General features: G+C 46.3%; 1 protein-coding gene across 2 annotated transcripts in view; it reads left to right on the top strand.

The window, feature by feature from the left end:
• The first annotated feature begins 10,280 nt into the window (after window positions 1–10,280).
• DDRGK1 (DDRGK domain containing 1) overlaps window positions 10,281–20,186 on the top strand; it is a 38,550-nt gene continuing 28,644 nt past the window's right edge. For both annotated transcript variants that reach the window (XM_065060211.1, XM_065060212.1), the window contains exons 1-2: window positions 10,281–10,471; window positions 16,683–16,835. In XM_065060211.1, the coding sequence (XP_064916283.1) occupies window positions 10,384–10,471; window positions 16,683–16,835 (241 nt within the window). In that variant the 5' untranslated portion in view covers window positions 10,281–10,383. The remainder of the gene's footprint in view (window positions 10,472–16,682; window positions 16,836–20,186) is intronic.

A 20,186-nucleotide genomic window follows, 5' to 3' on the forward strand; every position in this document is an offset into this window, starting at 1 on the left:
CCCCTTCACACCTATCAAAGGGATGCAAGTTGCCTTCTTCTGGCCATCCTGGCAGCCCAGAGTGCCATGTCAACCCCAACCACTCGCACCTACTATCCCCCAATCAGGAGTCTGTACTGGGACCAGTACTGCTTAATATCTTCATCAATGACATGGACAGTGGGATTGAGTGCACCCTCATACAGTTTGCGGATGACACCAAGCTGAGAGGTGCAGGTGACACACCTGAGGGATGGGATCCATCCAGAGGGACCTGGACAAGCTCGAGAAGTGGGGCCATGAGAACCTCATGAGGTTCAACAAGGTAAAGTGCAAGATCCTGCACCTGGATTGAGGCAAATGCCAGTATCAACACAGGCTGGGGATGGAGGGATTTGGAGCAGCCCCCAGAAGAAGGACTTGGGGGTGCTGGGGGTGAAAGATGGGACAGGAGCCACAACGTGTGCTTGCAGCCCAGAAGCCAAATCGTATCCTGGGCTGCATCCCCAGCCCCGTGGGCAGCAGGTGGAGGGAGGGGATTCTGCATCTCTGCTCCGCTCTGGTGAGACCCCCCTGCAGTGCTGGTCCAGCTCTGGGTCCTCAGCACAGGACACACATGGACCTGCTGGAGAGGGGCCAGAGGAGCCACAGGAATGACCCGAGGCTGGAACAGCTCTGCTGGGAGGACAGGCTGAGAGAGCTGGGGTGTTCAGCTGGAGAACAGAAGCTCCAGAGAGACCTTAGTGTGGCCTTTCTGGACTTAAAAGGGGCCGATAAGAAAGATGGGGACAGACTTTTCAGTAGGGCCTGTTGTGATAGGACAAGGGGTGATGGTTTTAAACTAAAAGAGGGAGATTCAGGCTGGACATGAGGAAGAAATTGTTGGCCCTGAGGGTGGTGAGAGCCTGGCCCAGGTTGGCCAGAGAGGTGGTGGATGAACCATCCCTGGAGACATCCCAGGCCAGGCTGGACGGGGCTCTGAGCAACCTGAGCTGCTGAAGATGTCCCTGCTCATGGCAGGGGGGGCACTGGGGGAGCTGGGAAGGTCCTTTCCAACCCAAACTGTTCTGTGATTCTACAGCACCACCAGTGACTCACAGCCTTCTAGGGACTCTCAGAAACCTTCCTGATTTTCGAAAGTTCACCCCACAAGGAAGGCTGGCAGGTCAATATTTGGGGTAAAGAATTGATTCTTCCTCTGAAGTTTTCTGCACAGCTTTTACAATGACCCCTGGAAACCTGCTATGCTGGCCCTGGAAGAAAGCAAAGTACTAGATTGCATGTGCCTTGAGTCTAACACAGCCTTACGATCCTCACAATCCTCTGTTCTGCCATTTATCCACAGATGAGCTACAACAGAGACAACAGCTCTGTTCCTTTTCCCACCCTGCACAATTCACACTAGCTGTGAGCACCGCTTGTTGGAGAGAGAAGGCAATTCAGTCGACACACGTAGCACAGGCAATAAATGCATTACCAACAAGGATGGGTAACTCCTGATCCTCTAGACCCCTACCAAGTGCTTTGATTTTAAGGATTTTTTAAAATTTATTTTTAAACTGATGCTCTGCCTTCTCCTGTTCTCCCCCAATTTCCTCCAGCAAAGTGATTTGTTCACATTAGCTCCAGGGAGATGAAAGTAGCCTGGCTGCTTTTAGAGTTATCTGTGAACTCCATGCAGTTCGAGAAGAAAAGCACATATTCCACGTTGCTGCTGCAGCGTGCTGAGCTCTCGGCCAGCCAACAGCAAGGAGCTGCGGGGATGGAGGAGTGTTATTTCAAAGCCAGATAAGGAGACGGCGCATGCTGAATTCAAACCAACCTCTTCTCATACGTGCAATTCCTTCTGTTTTATTCAATGGTCATTTGCAGAATTACACATAAATTTCAGCTGGAAGGTACTTTGTCCAGCTTAGTGTTGAATATCTCCAGGGAAGGTGATGCCCCCACCTCTCTGGGCTTGTGCTCCAGCATTTCACCATCCGCACAGTGAAAACATTTCTCCGTATATCTCATTGGAATTTCTCTTGCTGCAGGTTATGCGTGTTGCCTCCTATCCCTTCATCACACACCTCTGTGAGGAGCCAGGCTCTCTCTTTTCTATAATCTTAATTACGTAGCTGAAAAGAGCAATTAGATCTCACCCAGCCTTCCCTCTCCAGGCTACACCAAGCCAGCTCCGTCAGCCTCAACTCTTACGTGCTCCAGACTCCTGATCATGTTCACTGGGACCTTTATATAGTACTACAGCAGGGCAAGACCTCATTTGGCCAAGTCGTTCATATTCAAGACAGATGGACAGACAGACACATGAAGAAGTGAGAAGTCTGGCATCTCAAGGGCGGGGAGCAGGAGGAGATGAACTCAGGCAGATAAACAGTCCACTCTTTGGCTACACCAGAATTTTCTAACACTGTAGTTCTGCAGACACGTCTTTTGGTGATATGAGGGTTGTCAAGAGCCAGGATCGGTTCTCTGGCCCATTCCACCTCCTGCTTACAAGCACGGAGGGAAGGCACAGACAGAGGGATGATGAGAATGGCAGAAAGAAGCCTTCAGAGGAAGGGAGCACCAGAGACAACATCGGGGACAACCACTATTTAGAGTCATAGGATGCCCTGAGCTGGAAGGGGCCCATAAGGATCATCGAGTCCAACTCCTGTCCCTGCACAGGACAACCCCAAAATTCACATCATGTGTCTGAGGAGGTTGTCCAGTCTCTTCTTGAACACTGTCAGGCTTGAGGCTGTGACACCTCCCTGGGGAGCCTGTTCCAGTGTCCAGCACCCTCTGGGTGAAGAACCTTTTCCTCATGCCCAACCTAAACCTCCCCTGGCACATCTTCTGCCATTCCCTGGGTTCTGCGGTTGGTCACCAAACAAAATTTAGCCTTGAGCCAAGATGAAGTAAAGATGCTTTCTTCTGTGTTGCACGCAGAAAAAGAAATGCAGATTGTGATTCAACCAAGATGTTCAACGGCAAGCAACATTCCCATTACGCAGAGTTCACCATCCAGCTAAGAGCACTTAAGTAAAGTGGCTGGAAACACGGATTCTTGCGCTAAAGCCTGACCTCAAGCAGCAATTGTGTTACATTTGCAGTCCCCACCAGTCCCCGGGGACAACCCAAGGGAGATATTGCTGGGTTACAGCACTGCACCCATTTTCTCTACCTGCCTACGTACAGGAAAGAAGTTGCATTTTAACATCTCTGGTTTTCTTTTCCCTTCACTCTGGTGGATCTGTGGACAGAGTTCTTCATTAATTTGTGCTGGAAAACCTTATCATCGGGCCTTGGTCACTGCTCGCGTGTCGTCAGCCGAGTCACAGACTCTGCAGGACATTTATTTCAAATGGGGATGACTGCCCTGAGAACAAGATGGCCTTTTTAATTAAATGGGTTTTAATGGAAACAAGAGAAGAGACAGGTGAAATTAAACGGGAGCTGCTGTGACAGAGTTCTTAACTAATGACTTTTAAATTGGTTACAATTTACATTTTGAAAAGATACATGAAGCTCATTAAGGCTCGAGACAAATAACGAGGCAGAGCAGGGACATAGCTCTGCAGTCGGAGCAGCACTGTATGAAAAAGATAACCAGAACGATAGCAACTACTGACCATTAACAACATTTATGCAATTTATGTCCTCCCCAGGACTGACTTTGTGCAGAAGGGAAATATTTTTATCTCTGGTTTTCAGCTATGAAATGCCAAGCACAGAAAAGTAACTTGTCCGGCGCTCGGACTAAGCTCAGATGAGCTATGTGGAATTAGTTAAGGATGATTTCCAGCAGAAAACACAGGTCTAGAAGAACAGGTCATTTCTGGGAACATGTCCATTGCCAAGAAATGTTGGGTAGGAGCCATTTGGTATCATTTATAGCCAAAAAAAAAATGAAGAAAACAATGTAGATGAATTATTGGAAAGACATCCCTTCACAGAGATGCAGTCACAGTCAGACGGTCCTGGTCAGGGCATTATCCACGGACAGTCCCTGCTTGAAATCAGGGACATCCAAATCCAGACACTTTGTTCACCAAAGAGCCTTTGAAAGGTTTTGGTTCAGTGCACACCAGGAAATCTTTGAGCATCACTTCTCACCCACGCTGCTCTGGCAGCTTGAACCGTGTCCGTCTGTGCCTTCCTCCATGCTCGTGAGCACGCGGTGGAACGGGCCAGGGAACCGATCCTGGCTTCTGACAACCCTCATATCACCAAAAGACGTGTCTGCAGAACAACAGTGTTAGAAAATACTGGTGTAACCAAAAAGTGGACTGTTTATCTGCCTGAGTTCATCTCCTCCTGCTCCCTGCCCTTGAGACGCCAGATTTCTCACTTCTTCATGTGTCTGTCTGTCCTTCTGTCTTGAATATGAACGACTTGGCCAGATGAGGTCTTGCCCTGCTGGGCTCCACCGCTCAGGTCTGAGTCATTCCAAAATGTAAATCCCCACCTCTGCGGCCATGCGAGAGGAAAATATCTGAATTTCAGTCTTAGGGATTTCATTTCACCACTATTTTTTTCTATAATCCCCCATTAGCACAACAGTTTCCATCTCCAAATATTTTTGAAGACCTGCTTGGTGAAATCCTCAGATTTCTTGTAGATTTCTATTTTTAGTGGTGATATTTGTTTCAAATCTTCCTCCAGCTTTTTAGGTGAAAGAGGATTTTATCTGATCGCCGAGTCTCACTCCCTGCATCACCTGCCCCAGGGGAAGCTGGGGCTGAATGAGACCAGAAATGAGACGCCACAGAACACAACAGAATGGGACAAACCTCAAAATGGGTTCAAATCTTCAAATGTAGAGAACCTTCTGGTGTGTCCTGGGCTCTAAAGGAGGAAGACAATTGGTGAGAACCAAGGGATGACTCAAGGGATGACTGAGCTGCAGAGAGAAGAGGAAAATAAGGATGAGATAACTATGGAATCCCACCTACCAGAGTCTTTCTCATATAACCTCAAAGCTCTGTCAGTGTTCTCACAGCCTAAATAAGGCTCAGATTCATAGAATCATAAAACCATAGAATAGTTTGGGTTGGAAGGGACTTCCAAAGGTCATCTAGTCCAAGCCCTGCCATGAGCAGGAACATTCAGCAGCAACCTGGGAGCACCCAGAAGACAGAAATCCAGGGCTGCAGCTCTGCTCTGCACACAAAGTCCTGACAAATCGTCCCCTTCGCTCAAAAATTCCAGCAACTCTGGCCCAAAAAACCCACGTGTGCAGAACCTAATTTATCTCTGCTTCGTTTTCAGTTTGTTTTCATACACATCTTAATTTTGCAGTTTTGTTTTCAAGAGCTAAGACTCTGTTTCAATTACCTTTATTTAAATTTCTCTGTTAAAGGTAAATTTAAAGGTCATCATCTCAAGCAACAAAACGCCATGTTATTTTTCTTAAAATGAGCAAACCAAGTAGAGCAGTGAGAACAAAGCATCAGGGTGAGACCATGACAGGTCTCACAAGCTTCTGTAGAGGATTTGGGGAGGTGCTGAGCTACCACAATGCACCCAAGTCCTGGGTACAGTTCACCCCACGTGTCGGTTTATTGAAAATAAATATATATAACATATAAAAATATAATGATATATAAATATATTAACTTTGGCACACTGATTCAGACGCCTGCCAGAGTCAGATCCTGTAATTCACCGAACGCTTCCTGGAAGGTGCTGAAGACCTTTTGTACCCACTGGCACAAATGAGTGGATCCAGAAATGTTTCCGTTCATTAACACATTTATAAATGAGGATTTGGAAGAATCCCAGCGGTCCGTACCCAAGTGGGAGGGAGCAGGCAGGCAACACTTGCGTTATTCCTCCCTGTAAATACATTCTGTTGCACAAAGGTTACATCCACGCCATAAATTCAGGCACACCCAGTAATGATCCATGTGAGAAAACTGTTAAGAAAGTTCCCCAGGATAAATTTAGATGGCAATTTTCATTTTCCTAGATAATTCCAAGGCACGGTTGGATGCACAGAACAGTCCAGGAACAACTCCCGGTTTGCATCCAATCACCTTCTTCTGGAAGGTGAGACAGTTTATGAGCGTGGAAGAGGGAAATTTGTGCCAGTTGGCCACAGGGCCAAGGATACATTTAGCTCCTGGATGCACTTAAGTTTATTAGCAGAAACGAAGCTGAATTCGCCTCTATTTAGAGTCTCATTACCGGACATCAATGCATGATGCCACCATCGCTTACCGAATGCAAAACTCTGGGACTACACTGCCAGCTGGATTAATTCTTGGTGTTGTTATAAGGAAGTGACGATCACTCACGCAAATGTATATAATTCCTGCAGACGATGAGGCATTTGAGGGGAGAATGTGCTGTTATTTGACCTTTCGTCACAATAAAGAATCATCTGAAAAGCCACATATTTTCTCCCCAAACCACCTGTGTCAGGATCAGGCGCTGCCCCCCGGATAAATCTGCAAATTCTGGATTGCTATAATTCCACCGTAGCCCAATAGTTGCAAGACTGAGTGGGACGAGTGTCACCCTCCAACAGCGGTCACTTAATTAACAGCCACTGCTCATCACACACGTTTTTCTAGTGTCTTGGTAGAAAGTCAGCCTCAAAATCCTCTGAAATCTGCGTGGTTATGAAAGAAAATTGAGGGATTTTTCGAGGGGTAAAAATACAACAGAAATACAGACCAAGGGATGTAAAATGTTCCTGAAGAAGCCCCCAGTCTTGTAACTGAACTGACGGGAGCATTTGATGGTTCATCTGTAGTTTAAGCTCCGGTTCTCCACGGCATAATGGTGACACCTACAGGAAAACCCTCATCTGTTGCCTCTGCAGCCCAGAGGGGAGCAGATCACATCACATCATTAATATTAACTCTTTAATTAAGGCCGTAAGGACCGTGCAAGCAAATAAAATACATATCGCACAAGTAAGTGCTGGCTGGAGAACGAGGTCATCAGCTGGATGATGACAAAACAGGATCTGGGAGGCACCAACTCCTTCTGCATCAGCTGTAGCAAAAATTAAGCAAAGTAAAAAAAAGAATAAAAGGTTAAATTTCTGGAATAATACTTATTTCTGGATGCATCTTTCAAGCTTTGCTTAGAGTTTGCTTGTGTGTGGCTCCAGTAACCAGCTACTGAGTAAAACCGAGACTACCCATACCACACAGGTCTGTGCTCCTTTCCCCACCAGCGTTAAAGGACTTGATACAGAACCATAGAAGAATATTTTAATGTCTAACTTAAAAGTCCATAATATTTCTTAGAAAGTTTAATATGTTCTCTAATCAGAGTGAATTTTAAGAAAAAAATTGAGTATTCTACAGATATTATTTTTTCTGCTATTAAAGAGTGACCATTTTTCAAATTCACAGGTAAAGCCATGGAAGAAAAACCCAGACATTTTTCATTCCTTTTTTATTTTTACAAGCAATCCTGACCATTACATGAGACAAAATAACCATTGTCCAAGCGCACCCTAACGATAACCACCTGGAAAGCTTCGGTTTGTGATTTATCTAATTGCCTACAGGTGCAATTTCCCTCGTGCCTCAAAAGTCACAAGAGGACGTGTAGTTTCTGACCACACAGTGGGTATTAGACTAATGTGGTAGTACAGAACCAGACTATAGACAATACAGTTTGAGTAGAATATGGACAAGGGGGCATTATCATCAATTTCCACAAAGAGATTTGAAATATTATCATTAAAACCTTGTAATAAAACATTCAGTCTGTAGTTTAGTTCCTTTTTGAGAACTTCTCACTGTGTCCACACTGTTCAGACTTCCCAAATTTCTTGGCAGAAGCTGTTTTTTCTGTGGCAGACAGATCTGAATTCGTCTCAAGCTCACCATGGTGTGTTCACAGGCAGCTGTGCAGTCCACAGTAATGACTAATTAGCTAAAACATTTATTTTGATTATGACTATATGTCCAAGGGTCTCTCATTTCCATTCTCAATTTATCAAAACATTTCTGAAAAAAATATCCCTAATGGCAAACAATGCTTTAAAAGGGATCCCCAAAGCAAGAAAGGGCTGGATCAGTCAGAACGCTACAACCGCAAAGCAAGTCAAAACAAGTAAAAACTAAAATCCTTCTATTTCACTCACACCAGGACTAAACGTGACAAATGGTTTCAGATCTAACAGTGGGTGACCATCCAAAGGGTGGGGAGAAGTTTGTTCTCCACCCTCTACCTTTTTTGTGCTGGTATGTGTTCTGGTCTGGCTAAAAATCAAATCTAGGAAAAACACCCCAAAACATTAGTTTCCATTGTGTGGTCACAGAGCGTTGCTGCCAGCTAAAGGGAAGCAACAGGCAGTAGATACTTCATTTGGCTGGACACCAGCACAAGATCGGCTTAAATCAACTACCAATCTATAGCTGAAGCCCACCAACCTCCCACAGGCCAACAGACCAATGCTAACCTGATTTTTAAATAAATAACTTTCCTCTGGGAAGTTTGATTTCCTACATCTATACCAAATTAAGCCAGCTTACTACACGAGATGGCAAGTTCAGGGTCAGTGTCTCTGATTTTAAGGGGCAAATTCTCTCTGGCTCGGGCCATGTCAGGATATCATTTCTCCAGCTGCTTAGAGGGCAGAGGTCCAGAGGGATCTCGACCAGCTGGATCATTGGGATGAGGACAATTGTCTGAGGTTCAACAAGGCCAAGTGCCGGGTCCTGCTCTTGAGTCACAACAACCCCACAAATGCTGCAGGATCAGAGGAGAGCGGCTGGAAAGTGCCCGGTACAAAAGGACCTGTGGGTGTTGGCGACAGTGGCTGAACATGAGACAGCGTGTGCCCAGGTGGCCAAGAGACCACCAGCATCCTGGCTTGTGTCTGGAACAGTGTGGCCAGCGGGACTAGAGAAGCGATTGTGCCACTGTACTGGGCACTAGGGACGCCCCACCTTGAATCCTGGAGTCAGTTTTGGGCCCCTCATCATAAGAAGGACACTGAGGTGCTGGAGAGAGTGCAGAGGATGCGATAAAGCTGGTGAGGGGCTGGAGCACAAGTGTGATGGAGCGGCTGAGGGACCTGGGGGGTTCAGCTGGAGAACAGGAGCTGAGGGGAGACCTTCTGATCTCTGAACTGCCTGAAAGGAGCTTGGAGCGGGTTGGTGTCTCCTCCCAAGTACCAAGTGATAGGACAAGAGGAAATGGTCTCAAGTTGCAGCAGGGGAGGTTTAGATTGGATATTAGGAACAATTTCTTCCTGGAAAGGGCTGTGGGGCATTGGAACAGGCTGCCCAGGGCAGTGGTGGAGTCACCATCCCTGGAGGGGTTTAAAAGGCATTTAGATGAGGTTCTTAGGGACATGGTATAGTGCTGCTGAGTTCAGTTAGGTTATGGTTGGACTCAATGATACCGAGGGTCTCTTTCAACTGACATGAATCTATGGCGTGCTACTGAAAAGGTAGCTCCAACATGACCGTGCTTCAGCTTGATTCCACACTTACACACCCCTGAGTTAATGGTGGAGTACAAATTACTCACAGGTGTAACTTAAGTGCCATTAAAAGGGACACCCTGACAGATGGTGTGCTTAGTGCAGCTGGACCCAGTGCAGGAATCAAAGCGCAGGTTCACGGTTTTGGATATCATAGAATCACAGGATATTTTGGGTTGAAGGGACCTTCCCAGCTCCCCCAGTGCCCCCCCTGCCATGAGCAGGGACATCTTCACCAGCTCAGGTTGCTCAGAGCCCCGTCCAGCCTGGCCTGGGATGTCTCCAGGGATGGTTCATCCACCACCTCTCTGGCCAACCTGGGCCAGGCTCTCACCACCCTCAGGGGCAAAAATTTCTTCCTCATGTCCAGCCTGAATCTCCCTCCTTTAGTTTAAAACCATCACCCCTTGTCCTATCACAACAAGCCCTGCTGAAAAGTCTGTCCCCATCTTTCCTATCGATCCTTTTAAGTCCAGAAAGGTTGCAATAAGGTCTCCCCGGAGCTTCTGTTCTCCAGCTGAACACCCCAACTCTCTCAGCCTGTCCTCCCAGCAGAGCTGTTCCAGCCTCGGATCGTTTCTGTGACTCCTCTGGCCCCCTCCAGCAGGTCCATGTCTGTCCTGTGTTCCCTGAGCCTGCAGACCACGCGTGGGCCACCCCGCGGTGCTGCTGAGGAAAACACCCGACGGCCAGGCGCTGCGTGGGGCCGGTTCTCCTCACAGTTTTTAATTCCTCCCTCCGCGTTCAGCACCGGCTGGGACCCGGTTCTGCGCTCCCTCACAGCCTCTCCCCGCCGCCAGGCCCCCTCCCCCGCGGGCTGCCCAGCGCTGCGCCGGCCCGGCCGCGTCGCTCCGCTGCAGGCACAAGAAGGGCAGCCCGCGCTCGGGGGCCTTGCGGCGGGGCGGAGGGTGCCGGCCGGTGCGGGCGGGCCCGGGCCGGGGCTGTGGGAGCCGCGGGCCATGGACGCCGTGCTGCTCGCCGTTGCCGCCGCCATTCTCGCCGTTCTTCTCTTCTTCGCCACCCGCGTCCGCGGCCAGGCGAGGGCAGGTGGGTCACGGCCCGGCCGGGGCTGCTCCCCGCCACGCCGCTGCCCTCGGCGGAGGCCTGCGGGGGCGTCTCCATGGAAACGGGGTGGGGGGGGCACCGCCTCAGGCCTTCCCCTGATGAGGGACCCGCCATGGTAGGGGGTCCTGCTGGTTCCCTGGGGATCCCTGGCATTCTGCCCTTCCCGCCGGGCCGCGGGGAGGCCTCCAGCAGCCGGCCGGGGCCTGGTTCCCCGAGTGGGCCCCAGGGTGGGGGCAGCCGGGGGGGTTGGTGTCTGGCCGGGTGCAGGGAACGTGTCCCTGAGGCTCCTCCTGCCAACGGAGAGTGAAACCCCCGCGGGAGGGGACGGCCCAGCCGGGCTGACGGGACCCCTGGGCCTCCCTGGTTAATGCTCCTGTCACACATGAGGCCTGTTTTACGTTAATTTCCCAGAAAACTCCCACTTCTGCTCTGTTTCCACCTCGCCTGATGCTGGAGGAGGTTGTGAACTGGGCCAGGTTGAGGTGGGGTGCTGTGCAGTCTGGGAGCAGGAGGATGATCCAGCACTTGAGTCTTTCCACCTCTTTCTATTTTATTGCTGACCAGCAGCTGTGGAAGCGTCAAACCATTACGGAATTGACCTTGTGTGGGTGCAAGTTGAATATTAGGGGAGAAGTCAGATGTGGCTGTGAGCTTCTCAGCCTTCTTGTGTTTTCCAAGGGTCTCACATTTGGATGTTTAGCCAGGGCAGTCACTGAACCCTTTGTCAGTAAAACAACAGCAGTTCCAGGTTTTGGGGCTTGGTTTTTATTGTTTTGTTTGTTTGTATTTGAGGGGACTAGAGCTTTGACTTGTGTTTTAAGACAGAACAAAACTCTGTAGTCTAAACACAGTCCTGCCAGTTCACAAGTGTGCACTGGTAAGTACTTTGTGTTAATTATTATCAGCAAAAATTGCTTTTAAGTTTTCCAACTGCTTTTCCTTCTATAGACATGGTCTAAATCTTCCTTTCTCAACAGCCTGGAAACTGATGACGTTTTGTCAGATTTCTAGTTAGTTACAACTGAGCTTTTGCTAAAAGTGAGTGGTGCGTGTCCTAGAGAAATCAGACTGCTGGAAATACATAATTTCCTGAGCTTGACTTGTATCGTGACGTAGGTAAAAAAGGGGCTATGGAGCTTGGGAGGATTTTTTAAGTGTACAAAATTCTAACTAACTTGAAGCCCGAACATTTGTTTTAAATGGTTTGAGTTCTCAAAAAGCTTTGATACTGTTTTTGAGCAGCTTGGTTAAATTTAGTTTACATTCAGAATAATTAAATTACTTTGAAGCATCTCTTTCAGTGGCATCTTTTTGACACTTCCACATTGGTCTTGCTTTTTCTTATTGTGATTTTAAGGCAATTCCTACCTTAATATGCTGATTTCTGTCATTATAAACCCCTTTACAGCATTTCAGATTGGGAGAATGACTTTGTTGTCCTTATACAGCAGAAATTATTATTTGAAACCATTTGGGCTGTGGTGTATTATTGTCAAAATTCAGTCGTAGATGGGGATTTGCTTTCCTTTTCTTTTGTGGAAAATGGAAGCTGCTACAATTCTGCAAGGAAATCTTGTGTCATGGAAAGGATTTGAAACCAGGGTCTCTGACCTAGAGAACTGATTGGTTGTTCTGACCTTTTGGGTTTTTTTAATGTCTGGGGATTTGGGCAGCAGCTTCTCTTCATGCTCTCTTTTGGGGAATTTTAAAATTGTTCAAGACTTGCCTGCTTTAGCTGACAAAGGATCACAAGAAGTCAATCCTGTAACTTTGGATTTCCTTTGAAAGGTCATTTGGAGCAGCACAGTGTTTCCAGCAAGATCATGCCTGGACTTGTTCTGCTGAGAAAAACATACGTTACTGACTTTTACAGATGGTTGGCATATCTATTTGTGAACAAGCCCTGATGTGATAAGCTGTGCTAGGCAAAAGCAGCTCCTCGGGGAAGCCCAACACCTTTCTGCCTGTTACGTTTTGAATCTCTTTCTCCTTGAATTTCACAGGTTAGGTCAGCGTGAAGGTAGAAGCTGCTGGATGCTGCCGGTGTGGTGGGAAGCACCACCACTGTGTGAGAGCGTGGTAGGTGGAGCTCTCCCCACATCAGTGCTCACAAACTAGTAGCTGTGTCTGGTTGGACTGCCTCAAAACTTGCCAGGCCAGCTGTTACCCTGATGGACTTGGTTATCTGATATAACTGAAGCTAATCTGCTGTGATAGGCTTCTTGAGAGAAAATATCTTTGCTCTGAGCAAGTGAAAAGTTGCAAAGGAGCAGATTTCAAGCTAGGGGATGTAAAATTAGGTCCTAAGAAGTCTGGGCTCTGAAAGATTTTATAATGGTATGACAGCTGTGCTCCACATCCAGTTTAGGAAAGAGCTCTTCTCTCAGAGCTCTGCTGTTCCTCTTTGGGAAGGAAGTGGTACAACCGGAGTCTCACAGTTGTGCTGTGCACTGGCTGACAAGTCAGATGAAATAATCCCTGTTGCTGCTTCTGCGCTGTGCTGATGTTTCTGAAAACGCAGAGGCAGAGCTGCTGTCTCAGCACAGCAGTAAACCTGCTGGCCCCGAGAGAAAGGGATTGACTGGTTTTTGAAAGGCTGAGTTGGAAACTGGAGAATGCCCAACTTAAAATACAACCTAAACCCCTGTCTGTTATCCAGACATCTGTTTAATTTTTTGTTTGTATTTCCTCTTAATTTGAGGGCTTTATCTAATTAATTTCGTCTGGCCTGCCATTCTGCAAACCATTGAGCAACTCTTGGATCAACTTGTATTACCTATATAATGTTTGTCATTAACTTTCACTCAGATGGCTTTATACCAAGTCTAATTAGTCCTTGTGTGACTAATCTCTGCTTGAACTGGCTAGCCTCGGGTGCCACTTTTGCCTGAGATCTCTACAGGAAAATGAAGAGATGTATTCAGATAAGTGCAGTGGCCAAACCACACCCTGTACTGCAGCAGGAGGTGAAAAAACCACAGAGCTAGACCCCGCAGAAAATCACTCTTGACCTCAAATCTGACAGTCAATCCAGTTCCAAGAAGAGCAAAAGAGTTTTTAAGTATATCCTCCATATTCTGTGAAATCAGCAGTCACACCCCTCCATGTGCAGTTTTGATCGATCTATGATGCTTCCAGATCAGAGGGAAGAGAGCGTGGCTAAATTTCTAGATGCTGGAATAAATAGACTAATCATTGACCAGGTGTAAGTGTTACAGGCAGAGTAAATGATCCTTTTCTCCTCCACGTCATGAAGGATGAAAAGAAATGCAAGGACTAACATGGATAATTTTCAGATGACTATCCAGCTGAATATCTTGCACACAGAAGCTGTAGGGGAAGAAGGAAGAAAAAAGCTGTAGTAAAGCATCTCTCTTCCTACTAAATGATAATCCATAGTCTCTAGGTGTCTTCTGTTTGTCTGACATTTTGGAGATCTGACAAGTCTTGTCCAACAACTTGTGTGTTTGACCATGATATGGGTCAGGTTCAGTGGGACTTTTACTACTTTCTGAGCCCTGTCAACACTAGTCAGCTTTGAGGAATTACCATGTCTCCTATAGAGAATTTAATTGAGAGAACAGGACAGCTTAGTTCACACGTTTGTCTCTGTGAGGGTTAAGCACCTCAGTTTGAAATGAGTACATGGCGTATAAATAGATTCCTCTTTCACAAAATGCAAAACAGTCTCTGTTAAGCAGGACAACGAGAACCAAAAACAAGCCCCAGAATGAATGAGTGCTAGAGCTGCACAGCTGATCCGCCGTGCAGGACCACCTTTGGAAGCTGCTGAGATAGACACTCTGAAGCTTTCGCATGGAAGGGTGCTGAGGTTTGAACCCCAGTGTTAAGGAGGAATATTGCATTTGTATAGAAAGTACTTTTGCAGACTATTTCTGGCATTTAGCAGTGTCCCAATAAGTGATCTGCTGCTCTGCCTTTGCAGTGTAATGCTTTCCTATAGCATGTTTGACAGCATTCAAAATAAGCATTATCATATAACTGTTTAGGTTGCAAAATACCTTTAGATCATTGTGTCTAACTGAAACCTGGCACTGGCAAGTCCACCACTATCCCATGTCCCTGAGAATGTCATCTCTGCGTCTGTTCAACCCCTCCAGGGATGGTGGCTCCACCACTGCCCTGGGCAGCCTGTTCCAATGCCCCACAGCCCTTTGGGGAAGAAATTGTTCCCCACATCCAACCTCAACCTCCCCTGGCGCAACTTGAGGCCGTTTCCTCTGCTCCTGGCGCTTGTTCCTGGGGAGCAGAGCCCGACCCCCCCTGGCTCCAAGCTCCTTTCAGGCAGTTCAGAGATCAGAAGGTCTCCCCTCAGCTCCTGTTCTCCAGCTGAACCCCCCAGGTCCCTCAACTGCTCCCATCACACTTGTGCTCCAGCCCCTCACCAGCTCCATTCCCTTCTCTCAAATCACTCCAGCATCTCAAGAGCTTTCTCATCCTTCAGGGCCCAAAACCGACCCCGAGATTTGAGGTTTGGCCTCACCAGTGCCCAGCACGGGAATATAAATAAGACGGGGCAAGCCTTGAAGCACAATTTTCAGATCCCTGGAGCCTACGCCCTGTGATTTATTACAGACCTGGTTTGGTCTACAGATAAAAGGGGTGGATGAGAACAAGTGGGTGACAGCAGTGTGATAGTGCAGTGACTCAGCTCAAAATGTCACGGTGTGTGTTAGCGCTGGGTTTGCTGGGGGACTGCTGACAGGGTGCAGCAATCCTGAATTCGTGGTGGCTTTGTTGGCCAAACACTTCCCCACATTATTCTGTGTTGCAGCTTCTGGTGAGTTCGGTGCTGCTGCAGCTGTATTGTTATCAGTACCAACATTAGCTGCTTTGAAGCTGGTTGAGATATGCTGAGATGAGCTGTGAGCACACCTTTGATCGTCCTGTAGATGTAGTCGTAATGAATCTTATTTCCTGATCACAGATATGCTAATAGGAGGGTTTTTTTAGGAAGACATTGTTTGGATCTGAGCATTCTGGAGACTTGGCAGAGTGTGGAGAGCAGTTTGTGTTCCTATTGGGGCACCTTATAGTCCAGCACGGCACAAGAAATGCATCTTGAGTTTAAGTAGATGAGTAGTTTTGCAGCTTTCTGTGAGACCATTTGAATATTTACCTGAATTAAAACATAGTAGGTAATACTTTGCAGGAATGAGCAAGTATTAACATACGGAAATATCAGTTACGCTTATCAACAGAATATGCAAAGCAGGTATCAAGGATGGTGATATTTTGCCATTATCTGTTTGTTCTGGCATGACTGTGGTAATTGATAGCAACAGGATCATGGAGGTCTCAAAGAAAAACCTGGGGGAGGATTTTCTACAGAGAACTTCTGAAATGAGCCCACCGGTCACTTCCCGCCATGCTGTATCTCAGCTGCTCCTCTGTTATGATATTCCTCATTTGTCAGATTTTAATTAGTAACTGCACCAGATGCAGAGAGGATGGTAGCAGGAGCTGCAGTGACTTTTGGTCTTCCCCTCCATGTGTTTGTTGGGAAACCTGCAGTTTAAAACAGCGTGGTAGAATGAAGTTACAGCTGGAATTTGTAATCCTTCTTCGCTATTCAGGGTTTGTTTCACGTATAATAATTTACATATTCCATTCTGAAACGTATATGCTCTGAGGTTTGGATTCAGATGAATCTACTGAGTTACACAAGTACAAAATAAAAATCAGAATCCTTCAGAAGGGAAAAAGAAGCACCTCTGGGTTTTTGACTTTTGGTAACTCAAATTATTAGACTGCTAGTCCTACCAGGTGAAGGGAATGGTTTCCTGGCAGAAGGGAAAAACAGATTATCAGTTTAGATTAAAGAAGAATGTTTTTTTGAGCAGTTGGAGAGTGGTGCCTTTGTGGTATGGTGATTTTTTGAGGGTTTTTGTGTGGGTTCTGTGAGATCAAATAACATTACCAGCACCCAGCTATATGTTTTTCTTTATGATGATCTCTACACTATTGCAAAAGAGACTGCTATCAGGATAAAATTTCCGTTGCACAGAGCACTGTGCAGAGATAAGAAGGTTCCAGTGCATGATTCCACTTAATCATGGCAAAGCAACTTTGCACATATCTCCTACCATGCACAAAAAAGTTGACTTGCAAAAAGATAACTGCAGCAAGCAGAGATGGCAAATCTCTCATCGCTTCTATTTCTCTTTTCCAGCCGATGAGGAACACCAGCAAAATGTGGCTGTGGCGGTGGCCAGGCCTCGGCCCCATGAGGAGCGGGGAGACGCGATGCCAAGGCGCCGGAGGAACATGGGAACCCGGATGATGGCCCAGAGGAGAGTGCAGCAGGCAGAAGACTGGGTGGAAGGTAACGTTTGGTTCGGTTCATCTTGCAAACATTGAAACATACCTTAAAAGCAGACATAAAGGTTGGTGAAGGAGTGTGATTGGCTCCTGAAGAAAAGTTTTCAGTGTTGCTGACTGAATCATTTACAGCTTGACTGTCATCTCGCTCGCTGTCCACCTTCTTTCCATACTTCATCACTTATCTCTAGACGCCGCTTAGCTTTAACTGAAGCGTGTACCTGCTTCTGTGGTGATTTGTGGCAGTTTGCTGTGCCAACAGTGCATCGCAACATATTCTTAGCTTGCTCTTTAGAAGCTGCCTTTTGCATTTCCTGCTTCGCCATGCAGGTTAAATTTGGGTAACCAGAATCTGCACCTTGCAGTAGAATAAGAAGCTGTAGTAAAGTATTTGTTTCTTGCAAATTGTTGGGAAGTGTTAATTCCCTGATGTAATCTCTGGAAAATCTGGAGTTTTCTTTCTGAGAAGCCATCCAGGTGGTGGTCAGAATCAAGCTGGTATGCTGGGGATCACCACAGACTGCAGCATTTTGTCTTACTGCCCGCAGGTTGTTGACAAGTCCTCTGTTCTGTGTTGGATCTACAGTTAGTAGCTACATCTCTGTGCTGTGCTTATAGACAAGAATATGGTGATAAATAACATCTTTCTACACCCTGTGAGCCTCGCTCCCTTTTCTGGTGAAACTTCACACATTATTATCTTTAATCAAAGAGACCACATCACCATGATTCACCTAACTGGATTCCTTCTACTTTCAAATTGTGGGTTAAATGTTAAGGTTTCTGCTTAAGTATTGATAAAAGTGAGCTTTGCTTTACTTGAGTTTGCAGTGGAGATCAGGGTGTCCTTTTGGTCTGCAGAAGGTGAGAAACAGTAGGAACATGTCTGTTTGATGCCTTAATGAGGGTCTAGTTGCATTTTCTTCAGCTTTTCTCATCTTGCAGTTTGTAGAAACCATCTTGCACTCACGTTGGCCTCTAAACGTGCTGTTGGAGCTAATTGCATTCAACGGTTTCACAAACGAAACACTGACAGGTCTGAACTTTTCAACTTGGTTATTTCTTTTTCATGTGAAAACATCCTGTAAAGAAAATGGAATCTGAAAATCTTTTGCCTTAAACTCCAGACAGGGAAAGTTTGAATGCCGAAGGACAACAGTGAAGCTGTCAAAACAAACAACTTCTGTCTCTTTATCACTTTAGCAATAAAAGAATCTGTGTTGTTGAGCTTTATAAATAATTCTTTTGCAGCTTGCAGTACATCAGATGCAAGAGCTGAGGTTCTTGCATTAAGTTTTCTTTGAAATGACATCCCTGTTTTATTTACCTTTTTAAATTTCTTTTTCAAATTAAACCAACTTTTTGCTCTTTGCTTCTGTTTTGTGCTTCTGTGTGGCTTTTTATTCTTATTCTGGGATGCTCTTTCCAAGTGCCTGAGCACCACTGCACAGCAGTAACACCGGACTTTGGAGACTGAGTGTAGACTTGAGCAGCATTGAGGTGTGAGTGACCAGTGGCCATATTATTATTAATAATACTTGGGATTAGACCCCCAGCTTTGCCATGGACTGGCTGTGTCTGTGTTGCAAAGCCTATAGCCTGGCCTTGAGCTTTTCTCAGACGGGTTATTTTTCCCCTTAAAAAAGGGTGTGTTACATATTTTGAAGCCCACTCCCTGGACATATAGCATAGGTCTGCAATCACCCTTGGAATTGTCTCCTTTATATGGGGGACATGTGCATTTTCTTTTTCATTGCAAGATAGACCACTTTTGTCTGATTACTCCGTTTGAACCTGTTGAAATAGCAAGTTATCCCTACAGCAGAGTTTTGTGTTCTAAAAATCAGTTGGCTCCCATGGAAGGAGAGCCCAAAATGCCTGGAGTGATGCACAGTCCCAGGCAATGCAGGACCAGTTGGGGCACCTGCGGCTGAAGAACAGATTTGGCAGCATAGACAGCAACATTGAAAACAAGCCAGTCTGGTTTCTTCAGCCTTGACTTGTAAATGTTCTTGTTGCTTCAGAAGGCTTCTGAACATCTGCAACTGAAGTGGATTTTTTTTTTTTTCATTGTTAAAATATTGTTAAATTTGCTGAAATGTTTTACTTGCAAGTTTCTGTTCTGCGTGTGGAATTTCCACTCTGGGCCTGTGTTTAGCTTTGGGAAAGTTACTCAATCCTGCTCTGTGTCACTCTGGCTTGTGCCACAGGTTGGTGGAGGTGGGTCACACCAACCTAGCACTGCAAGATTTCTAGCCCTGAACTTGGGAAGGATTCCCTGGCTGTATCTCTGTTATCGTTACAAACATAGAAGCAGAGTCAGGTAGGAACTTCTGTTATTAACGAAATATTCTGCCCATCAGGAGCCGGTTCTGCTGACTCTAGGAAAGGTCTCAAAGCACCACTTGCAGGCTTCGGAGTTGTGGTTTGCATGAGGGTTTTCTGTTTTCCATCTGACAATCAGATTTCAATTCCAGAATGACAAAGAAAGCTTCAAGGGTAAAATAGTAGCCCACGGTTTCTGCTGCATAAGCTTGGTTTTTGTGTTATGCCAGTACTCAAATCTCTCGCAGAGTAATGGGGAAGGAACAAAAACAAATTGTGGCACAGGGATCAGAACCTTGAAAACTTCTAATTGTCCCTTCTGTGGTTGAAATCTTAATCTTATTTACTTGCAAGGAGTCATTTAATACAGACAAGGATGGTAAATGGTTGTTTTGAGTGCTCAAATCTACACCCATTGCCAGCAGAGCTAAACCAGGTTATAATTCTTCCTTTAGCTCCGTGGGGTGAGGCATCTAAATTACTTGCAGATTGTCACAGACAGAAAATAAACGGTGAAGCACTAAATGCCTCAACTTTCCTACCAGAATTGTAACCCACACGGCGTAGGTAGGTTCCTTATTCACGGGTTCCACGTGGGCTATGCTGAGGGGGCAGCCCCGCCAGCCGGGTGCCTACACTGGCTCGGTTTGCCTGACTAATGTTTTTCAGTGGTTAGTTGAGTACTCAAAGGAGGTCATCGGTTATGAGAATATCAGCATCTATTAATATCCTCTGATGACCAAAGATTTGCCGGGGAGATGGTTTTTTATTGGTGACAAAGTAATTCTCAAAATGACTTGAGACCCCCCCCAAGCTGTGTTCTACCGGTGTCACTTCCAGGCTGGCTTTAGAAAAATGGGTTTGGTTGGTTTATATTGCCCAACTTAATTCTAGTCATAGTCTTTTATGCAGCACAATCTAGGCGACTTGTTAAATTCTGCGTGTCTCAGAGGACATCTGCTCCGCACGTCATAGCAGCGTGCCCATGCCTTTCCCTGTGGAAAATGAGTCTGGAAGGAGAGTTCTGTAT

This window comes from Columba livia, chromosome 4 (assembly GCF_036013475.1).
Source record: "Columba livia isolate bColLiv1 breed racing homer chromosome 4, bColLiv1.pat.W.v2, whole genome shotgun sequence".
NCBI lineage: Eukaryota > Metazoa > Chordata > Aves > Columbiformes > Columbidae > Columba > Columba livia.